This window comes from Cololabis saira, chromosome 6 (genome assembly GCF_033807715.1).
Source record: "Cololabis saira isolate AMF1-May2022 chromosome 6, fColSai1.1, whole genome shotgun sequence".
Classification (NCBI taxonomy): domain Eukaryota; kingdom Metazoa; phylum Chordata; class Actinopteri; order Beloniformes; family Belonidae; genus Cololabis; species Cololabis saira.
In genome coordinates, this window is record NC_084592.1 from 31,829,919 (window position 1) to 31,840,131 (window position 10,213).

At 38.8% G+C, this 10,213-nt stretch overlaps 1 protein-coding gene across 2 annotated transcripts in view; it reads right to left on the reverse strand.

Moving 5' to 3' along the window:
- The window catches only part of acmsd (aminocarboxymuconate semialdehyde decarboxylase), a 10,076-nt gene extending 107 nt beyond the window's left edge, over positions 1-9,969 (reverse strand). Inside the window, exons 1-11 of one of the 2 annotated variants that reach the window (XM_061723962.1) lie at positions 9,808-9,884; positions 7,545-7,589; positions 6,501-6,596; positions 6,257-6,353; positions 6,117-6,166; positions 5,729-5,965; positions 5,480-5,573; positions 2,690-2,785; positions 2,410-2,582; positions 407-505; positions 1-276 (exon numbers count right to left, since the gene is read on the reverse strand). The exon at positions 1-276 is cut by the window's left edge and continues 107 nt beyond it. In XM_061723962.1, the coding sequence (XP_061579946.1) occupies positions 214-276; positions 407-505; positions 2,410-2,582; positions 2,690-2,785; positions 5,480-5,573; positions 5,729-5,965; positions 6,117-6,166; positions 6,257-6,341 (897 nt within the window). In that variant the 5' untranslated portion in view covers positions 6,342-6,353; positions 6,501-6,596; positions 7,545-7,589; positions 9,808-9,884 and the 3' untranslated portion in view covers positions 1-213. Of the gene's footprint in view, positions 277-406; positions 506-2,409; positions 2,583-2,689; positions 2,786-5,479; positions 5,574-5,728; positions 5,966-6,116; positions 6,167-6,256; positions 6,354-6,500; positions 6,597-7,544; positions 7,590-9,807 lie in introns of both variants that reach the window. The other variant, XM_061723961.1, reaches the window with a different exon arrangement.
- Positions 9,970-10,213: the final 244 nt, after the last annotated feature.

The following is a 10,213-nucleotide window of genomic DNA, read 5'->3' on the forward strand; positions in this document are numbered from 1 at the left end:
ACTGGCTAAGTAAAAATGATTGTACCGTGAGTAAGAAGAATACTGAACAGGTTTCATGTAGGTGCTGAGAGGCGATAAAACATCAAACTGTATCAATCTAAATTTTTCTTTAATTTTTTGTTCTTTTGCTTCACAAATGCCACACAAAAATGAATATGTGAATAAAGCATGCAATTAATCATGTAGACGTTGGAGTAGTCATTGACTGGTATGTTACATAAACTGCTCTCGTTTCAGTCCCAAAAATTCCAACGCATTTCCTGCAAGCAGTTTTTCCTGCAAAACAAAAGAGAACTCAACATATTGAAAATATTGATTAAAAAAAGAATTGTCATTTGTGGTTTTGATTTTTGTTATCAAAAATGTGCCAACTGATTAACCAAAATGAGAGAGGGGAAAATGTTACCTTAAGTGTGTCATCAAACTCATCCATGGAGTCTATTAATGATCCAGGCTGCAGTTCACCAAGTGGGAATGGATAATCAGTCCCCAGCATTACTTTATCCTTTGAGGGGAGTGCACACATGTAAGATGTACTGAGCAGTGTCTGACATATCAACAATATTCATGTGAAAGCACGAGACATCAGTATAACCATTATGTAGCACACTCAAAATTGTAGTTTGTCATTTGAAGGACCCCAAGTACTCAGCTATTTTATGGCCTCAGGTTGAAGTGATTTCAAATAATCGACTGCTAGTTTTGAATCTACACTGCTCAAAATTAACAATGATCCTGCAGCAATATCTTAAAAGAGACATATTCTGCGCTTTTAAAAAAACAAACATACAATCTTCTGAGGTCTTGAAAAAATGTCTGAGACACTCTGGTGAAAACACCAAACAGATACCACCGAATGGCCTGAACAGGTCACTAGTCCATCACAAGACTCCTTCAGTCATCAGTTTGCTCAAAATCTGATGTGATTTTTGACAGCATGTTTAAATTTGATAAACACATTGGTTCTGTTCTCAAAACCAGCCTTTTCTACAGTAGTTAAGACTGTTTGTTTAAGTGAAGTCATACTTTTTTTAGTAATGATATTGAAACATACTTTGATAACTACACAATTGGATTATTTTCATCCTTTATACATTGACCTTTACTTTGAATAGATTAACAATAGACATAATTTCTGTATTTCCATGGTCACATTTCTCCATACCAAAAATTACATTACACTTGTACTACATTTGTATAAGAACATTTTTACCGTTTTCTATGAAAAAAGTAATTATATTAGTTCAAAAAGGAGAGATGTAGTAACATTTTATTAATTGATTTTTCAAAAGGTAGAATTAGAATCCAATTAGCATTTATACCTCAATAAAAATGTTTTCTCTGATAACAATTATGTATAATGTCAAATAAAATTCTCCTTACTTTATTGACCAGTAGATGGCAGCAACCAAAACCATTTCCAATTGTTATGATCAAAGATGTTCAACTAGAAGTTGTAATAAGTGCAGGATGATGAACACAGTGTTTCTGATACTCTTGCTGATGCTTTGTTGTTGATGAAGGGACAGATGTAGTCTATATAGAAAATTATCTGAATTTCTTTTCGTTTGTCAAGCCTCATGTTTTTATATTTGGGTGGAGACAGAAAATCCCAACAAACTAATTGTCTTGCTCTATGTCTTGCTGTCACATGCATGAAACTAACTTAACAGTTGTATTAAGGCATATTATTCAAGCATTTGTCCATATCCAAAGTTTTGTACTTCATGTACCTCTGTTTCTTAAAACTCACTTTGACTGCTATCACCCATAGTAAAACATTATTTTGTAAATTATGTTTATAGGTGTAGCCACATATACTGCTCTACTATGCATTCAATGTGTCCTCGATTGAGTGTCGGGCTGACTCCCTATAATCAGATTTAGCCAGTTCCATGAGTATACATATAGAAAGATTAGTTACACTCAGCTTGACATCACTGCACCACCTCATCTTGGCTTGGGGTCTATGTAATGCAATAAGCCTGGGTAAACTCAGTAGGATCAGTAGAGCCCCGCTTTCTCATCCTGGATCTCCCAATTCTACGTTCATCCAACAGGCCTCAGTTCTGATCACAGCTAGTTTCAGGGGGTGGAGTCAGACACTTAATTGGACTCCACCAACTCCACTTTGCAGGGTGTTAATCTTTTGAAATCACTGTTGGTTTTGCCTCACCCAAAGAAAACAGCAAATGCAACATGATGTAAAGTTAGGTGGAGATAAATTGATAGTCTGATATGGACATGTGATGTCATTTTATCCTTAAATTCAGAACGGCTCAGTGATTATGTCAGTGTTTGATTTGGTCGTCACTTCAGAGACCCAAATATACCCTTCCAAGCACAGAAAAGGTTTTTATTTCTTTCCATGGAAAGTATTTTTTGGTTAAAAAATGAATGCATGCTCACTTTTCCAATAACGTCAACAAGCAGCTTCATGGAGATGGGGTCATGAACCAAGGAATCGGTGTAGAAGGAACCCAGGTATTTACGTGGACTTGTCTTATTGTCAGCTGCACACAGATCAGGGCGGACTTTGTGGCCATGCTCAATCCTGCCAACGGTGAATGGGAAAGAACCACCTAAAACCAAGAGAAAAGGGAACCAAACATCAAACATGAACACACATTGCCATTAAAGAATATTTTGAAAAACAGCCTTTATCTGCAGCACCCCATCTCTTCTGTACCTCCATGAGCAAAGCAGACTTTGAGTTTAGGGAATTTCTCGAAGATGCCTCCAAAAATCATCGAGCAAATAGCGATGGTCGTCTCTGACGGCATGCCTTCAAGAGAGAAAAGATGGGTCTTGTTCCTCATCACTCTGTTCTCCATTCATGTCAAATTTATAATCAAATTTAGTGACCCCACTTTTAAGCCAAAGCTCTTTGTGTGTGAGTGTAAAAGCATACTAAAACTGAACTGAGTAGCTTAGTAGCCCTTATAATCTTCATGGGTTGAAAGCAGAGCTGCTCTCCTTAATCAGGTAGTTCAGTCTGGGGTGGTGCTGTGCAAGCTCGATGGCTACAGTGGAAAAAGGTGACAACTTTCCTTTTGAGCACCATGGCTATATCTCAAGAACAAGGTTTTTTTTGTTTTTTTTTTAATTTAAACTTTTTTTTATTCCAGATGAACTTTGTTTTGTTGTTTTTAATGAAAATATCCATGCTGCTTGTAATTTTGTTACTAAGGGTAGTTGGACTAATTACATTTTGTGAAACTGCCCTCTGACAGAGAGTTGAGGTTCTTATCTGGATTTTCTCTAGCTATTTTTCAGTAGGATTGTCTGGTAAAACGTGAAGATAGTGAAGGGTTAAATTGACCTGATAATGTTTATTATATGCCAGGTGCCAACATCACAGAAGTTCATAAAACAGGCCAGGACTTCAGAAGCACTAGCAAAAATATGAACTTCACAAATGCATAGTTCAAGAGGCTGGAGTAGACTCTCAGTCAACCAGGTTGCTCTCAAAGGCTTCAATCAAGACAAAAGAGGAGGCCCTCAGGATGGAAAGTGAAATGTCTTCAAGAACTGAGAGGAGCAAGTCCAGCTGCCTTGATTCCAAGCCTTTGAGAAGTAGTTCTTGAGGCCCGCATTCACTGGCAGCTCAAAAAACTAGCTGATATTTACACCTTCTAAGCTGTTTTGGATTGTTCTGTTATTCTGGTGCTCTGTGACGTGTGCCATGTATGTTATAAGGTATATAGACGAATCCGGCGAAACCCGGAAGTCGAGCGGCCGCCATTACTGCGGTGGCGGCTCCGCTCCTCCGCTCCAGCCCATAGACATATATACGTATGGATCTATTACTCCGCTCCCTGCCAGGCTCTCTTAATGTATTTGTATCATCGGAACACTCCTGTCCCGTCACGTGCATTTGTTTTGATAGTGAATGAAGATGGGAGGGACTTTCAAAACTACTTTTCTGTTTCACCAAGTGAACAGACGGAACGCAAAAAAAGATGTTAAACTGCTGGAAAGGAACTGGAATTTACCTGGATACCTTAAACAAGGAAGCCAGGGAGCGGTACATGGAGAAAATAATGATTATTAACGGTTTGGGTTCATATGAAATCACTATTAAAGAATGAAGCTCCGATGAGGATTTACTGCCGCAGTTCTGCAGAACCACCGTCTTACTACCTTGTTTAGTGTTTGGCAGCTGCTTTGGTAAATGTTTGACTCGCCATGTGTTTCAATAAATTAGTATAATATAACAACATACAGTAGCCTACATCTTTTTTATTACTCTTACTTCTCTTTTCTTTTTTTTATGCTGAAGAGGCTCCGATGGCGTGAGCAATATTTTTCTTTTCCTCGTGAGATTATTTTTTTCTTCTGCAGCTACAAATAGAGTTGATATTTTTTCCTCAACAAACTAGTTTTATCTGCAGATTGGGGTTATGTATGTATTATGTATCATCCGGAGCTGAGATAGTTCTGCCCTTCAATTAGAGACCTGTAATTGCGTTTTTTTTCGTCATCGGACGCCAGGCGATCAATAAAATATTCTTGGATACCTAAAATAAAACAAAACATAAACAGGTAATATTTAATTGTGCAGACGTGCCTCGTAAGGAGAGGAGGTGGAGAGAGCTATATTACAGTGTTTAATCATACACTCCCTTATCTCCCTATTCCTCTATTCTTTCCTGCTTATCGCTCAAACAAATCATTATTTATAAATTAACATCAGCATTAATTTAAGATACCTTCATTATTTATGGAAGGCCACTGTCTAACATCATCAATCCAGCTATAATGATGCTGTAGAGCGTCAGGTTACAATAACAGCGCTGCGGTGGCAGATTGACACCTGCCACCGCAGCGATGGCGCCGCCGCAAGATGGCGGCGCACACAAACCGGTCGCCGGATTCGTCTATATGATTTCCCCAAAAAAGTGTTAACCTGATGGTATTCTCGTGTATTCTTTGCAACACATATGCATTGCAAAACATGCGGTTTGAAAACTTGAGTATTTTTAAGCACTCAAGTAAGTAGTAATTTGACTGAGCACTTTTACTCGTATTGGAGTAAAATTTCACCAGGAGTATCTAAACTTTGACTCAAGTAATTAAATTGTGTACTTTGTCCACCACTGGAAATAACTGTTGTGAGTGATCGCTGCTAAATGTGAATCTACACGCTCTGGAATTATGGGGGTACTTTGAATTGCTGACTTGATTTGTTATTTTTGCCTTTTATTAAATGAATAATGGTACAATTAAAAATGTTACACATTTTTCTTTGCATGAGCTGGTATTTACCTAAAACTAAGACCCATTGCGATTATTTGAAAAAAGAAACAAGATAAAAAGAGAGGGTAAAAGCTAAAATACATGGGAATTGAAGTTGAAATTCAGTGATTTGGTTTGGATAGCTTCATCAATTATGGTATATGATAGTGATGTCATTCTCTTGTCCATTTGGCTTGTCTTTATACGTCATTATCATCTGTTCCTAATCTAGCTCCCTCACCCACCAGCCAGGGGAGCCAATACTTAGCCATCCTCCCATCTGTCTGCATGTCCCATGGGTGGATAAAAATGGAGCAGCCCAGCTCCTCTGCTGCCTGCACGAAAGACACAAACCGCAGAATCTTTACTCTTCAGTGAAGGAATAAAAGAAGAAAAAAAGGGACAAATTGAGACAGACGATATCCTTTCAAATGCCGTCACCAGGCTCTCTATGATTCGAATGCGTGAGGATGTTTTTGCAAAGTCTCACAGCAAAGAAAGGATAGAGCTCTGAAGTATTAAGGTCCCAGTTGTTGATGTGTGAGCCAATCTGGACCCCAGGGAAGCCCAGCTCCTTCACACAGCGCCTCATTTCCATCACTGCCAAGTCAGGGGCCTGCATGGGCAGCGTGCCCAGGCCCACAAACCTCTTGGGATGGCTGCGTACTGTCTGGGCCAAATTGTCATTTAGAAGGACACAGAGATCCAGTGTGTCATGAGGTTTGGCCTGTAATTACAAAAAGAAAATACATGTAAAAACGGATAGAAACATACCACTGAGAGAAGTTAAATTGAGTTGCTTCTTTTTTTAATAGTTGTGAAATAGGAGAGCTCATGTATTTCTATATGGGTCTTGCTGTGATGTAATAAGAACTGACCCAATAACTGAACATCACAGGAACAGTTGAGAGAGCTTGAACTGTGACACCTGAAAATTAAAAACCATGAACAAGGTGTTCAGGGATTATTATGTTCAAGTAAAATTAACCATTTGTGTCACTCATGTGTGTGTGCACACCATGCTGATCCATGTCCCGTATGCGTGCATCGGCATCCCAGCAATTTTCATCTATCACACGAAACAGCTTCCCATCCTTCATCATCTCAGCTTGACCCTGAAACACAACGTCAACACAACTCACATTCTAAACATAAAATGATTGCTGTCTCTTTCAAGTTCTCCCAAAGGGGATGTGTTGTAAAATAATACATTATATACATACATGTATATATTTGTAAATATATCAATCAGATCACAATACCTCGGAGGTGCAAAGCTGCAATACCAGTTACAAATAGGCACGTTGTGCAGAAGAGGTGGGTGGAGTCCAGGGGCTGACTCCACCCCCTAAAACCGGCTGCATTGAACAGGGAATCAAATACAAGGTTTAAAAGGATGCACTTTAACTATATCCACGTGGTATTTTGACTAAAGACTCTTACTGTTAATACCTCAAAAAACGTTGTCATGTTATGAAGAAAAGAAAAAAAAAGGCTGCGTTTCCTTGACATCTTGATAATTTTCAATTATTAATACAGTGTTCTAAGTTTTGAATAAAATGTAACGGTATATGCTTTGGTCAAAAATACCAAGTGCCATGCAGCACGAGTTCCCTTTTAAGCATGTCTTCACAGCTGTGCTCAAAGCAGTTGGTTTTACGGGTGGAGCCAGGCACTCAACTCTACACCACCTCTTTCAGAGGAGTTGCATCTTTTAAACCATTGTTAGAATTTTACACTACCAACTCATAAGGAAAGGCAAAGACAGCACGTGTGAATTTTTAAAAGCTGGATGATTCTACCCAAATTTGGAGCTGTGATGTCACCAAACCCTACAAACAGCACATTGGAAAATAATCAACAACGTGGTCGTGGAGTATGTAATGTCTTACTTTGTCTGTCATGTCAAATAATTAAATAAATGCTCTAAAACGAAGATTAAAAAAACGTTCTTGTCATAACGTGTTCCCTTTGACACTGACATCATGACATAAGCAGTTGTTCGTCCCTGGTCTTGGCATAAGATTGCATGTGTAATACTTGTTTAATTTCATTCTCTGAAGCTTATTAAGTTTTCTCGGCCATGTGTCAGCCAGGCTGCACTGTGTTTGGCTGCGTTCCAACTGTGTTTAAAGTGAACCACTCAACTGATGCAGCGGCACCATACTAGGTTCTGCAACTGCTCACATGTTTGACCAGCCTGACAGGTCCACGGGATGAGGTTCTTGCAGGATGAACCTGCTCTGTGCTACATCAGCCTTTGTGTACATGCTTAGGGAAAAGGGGAAGTAAAAGTAGTGCCTCACTTTGCAGTGATGATGAAGCTGGACAAACCCATCATATCCATATCTCTGGAAGACAAAAAAAAAAAAAAAAAAAAACCCACATGATTCATTACAGTACAGCATAGACATATGGCATACTTTAAAATATGCATCATGCATTAAAGTACATTTCTGTTATGTTTGATTATATTTGATGTTCAAATGTTCTTGATTTTTGCCCTCATGCCCCTTACTATATAACCCTTTACTGATTTTGTTATGGTTCATCAATCATCATTCATCTGCTCTAACTCTCCAAATGACAACAAGTGGATGTCTTTTGAAGCTGCTCACACTTTTGCATATACATTCATCTGAAAACAATCAATAAGAGTGATACACTTATTGAAGCCCCTTTTCATGTCAATGCAGATCAGCTCTATTATGTACATCAATTTAGAGTACGATTGTGTTTTTTGTTTCTTTTTTTTTTGTTTGTGTGTGTTATGCCAGCATTTCTGATTGCTTTCACTCTGTTGGGCTAAATTTATCTTGAATTGCAGCCTTTGGTACTGTCTCAATAAGCTTTAGTAATGTAATAACATTTATTTCCACCCAAAGGAGATTATCTATTGGGTTAAGTTTTGGACTCTGTGCTGGACAATCCTTGTATGAAAAGGACGTCTCATGTTTTCAGAATCACTCTTTCACTGTGTGAGCGGGACGAATCTTGCCTTTGTCATCTTGGAATATGGTTGTGCCATTGGGGAAGAAATGAAAATAGAAAAAACCTGCTCATTCAGTAAATTCAGGTTATCAGTTGATCCCATGTTTTTTTCATCATAATTTTACTTAAAGGAGCTTGAGGCCGGATTGTGGCAAGATTTATGAAAAAAATCCGTATACATTTTAAGTTTTCTAGTAATAATGTCAGATGAAGCGTTCCAAACCCAAAAGAATGAGCCCTCTAGTGTATCTCTCCTTTGCCTTGAACAGGCTGTGTGCTGCAAAATGTGCTGCAATTCGGTCCCGAATTTCCCGCGCTGGGCTGCGGATGTGACGTCACATGACGCTGCATGCGCGTTCTCCCCGTTCTCCCGTGCCGGCTTCACTGTTGGCTGCAGTACCCCCAACGGCCGTCGTGGCAAAGGGTGGCGCTAGAGAGTCTCATTTCTTAAAAGGAGCCTCAAGCTCCTTTAACCTAGACTCTTCCAACTAAAGCAACCCACAATCATGATACTGCTTTCACACGCTTGTAAGTCACAGCTGTTCTTCCCCTGACTTACACACCTCTCTGTATCAGGGTAAATCTGGATTTAGATCACATTACTTTGTTCACTGATCCAGAGCTCAATCTTCATGCTCCCTAATCAGAAGTTTTTTTTAGTTTTCCTGAAGCGTTTTTTTTAATGCTTCATTGCTCTTTAGTTCTAATATTTTTGGTCCATTTCATATTTTGTATGTGGAAATGCTCTTTAACAATGAATTATTGCCACAAGCTCTACTGTTGATTTTCTTTGTGTTTATATTTCTCCAAGTGAGCTTTGATCATGATTTTATTTTCGCAACCACATTTATTTACAGACGATCCTTCACTGTTATTATTCTTGGTTTTAACAATGTCTTGGACATTTCTTAACCCAATGTCCATAGTTTCTCCTTTGTTGTTTTGTTTGCATGTGATGGAACACCAATTTAACCCTTGTGAAACAGGAACATCTTTTCCATGACCACAAGATATGTAATGAGATCTTCCTCACAATTAGGGTTACTTAACATATTTCCCTCTAAACCATATTATTTGTGGCATATATTATATATTAAAATGGGATTTTGATGGATGAGAAATGGCTTGTTTTTATTTCAAACTGGCTTCTAAAAAGAGAAAAGAAGGATGAAAGAAAGAAAGAAGATAAGTGGTATAGGAAGTATAAGGGTGAGTTTGTAGACCGTGTCCTCTGTCCAGCATATAATATGGGAAATCATTATCTAAGGCCAGGCGGACACACTGACGAAGGCATGAGAGCTGCAACAGGCCAGCGACTATTGATTACAGTTTAACCATCCATCGTGAGCTCCGATTTATTTAGTGAGCTCTTAATCTCTTTGAGGACATACCGACAGGAAACGTGGATCCATTTCATGTCACTATTTAATACAACAGTGACAGGCTACAGACACAATGTTATTTAAAGAAAAACACAAACAAACAAACTCCAGGGCAAATCTTGTTCGTAGATTGTGAAGATCTACTTACACGAGCTTCAGGTTTTCAAAAACTCTTTGTGTGTCTCGCTGTGCCTACCTGTTTCAAGTCAGGCCACTCCTTTGGTAAAATATGATTGTGAATATCAATCTTCATCATGGCGATGACTGAACGTGAAGGTTTGTTGCTTGAAATACCCTGCAAATACTGGGGGAAAACTAACTTCTGCCCTCAATGAGAAACCAATGACCGACAGGTGAACGGCTGCTGCCAGGGCACCCTGGTCATTTATTACCTAATCCAGCTATAAAGATAACAAGGGAAATGGGCTGCATGTGAAGACTGGAAAGGTTGCATTTTATGTCAGTCTAACGTACAGTATGCTTGCAGAAGTAAGATTTCAAAGAGAATATGTCTGTTAGGTTGCCGGGACAAATATTCAAAAGAGTTTGTTTTACTTAAACCATGAGCTGTCCAAGCTGTGAAACTGCTGGAATCCAAATGT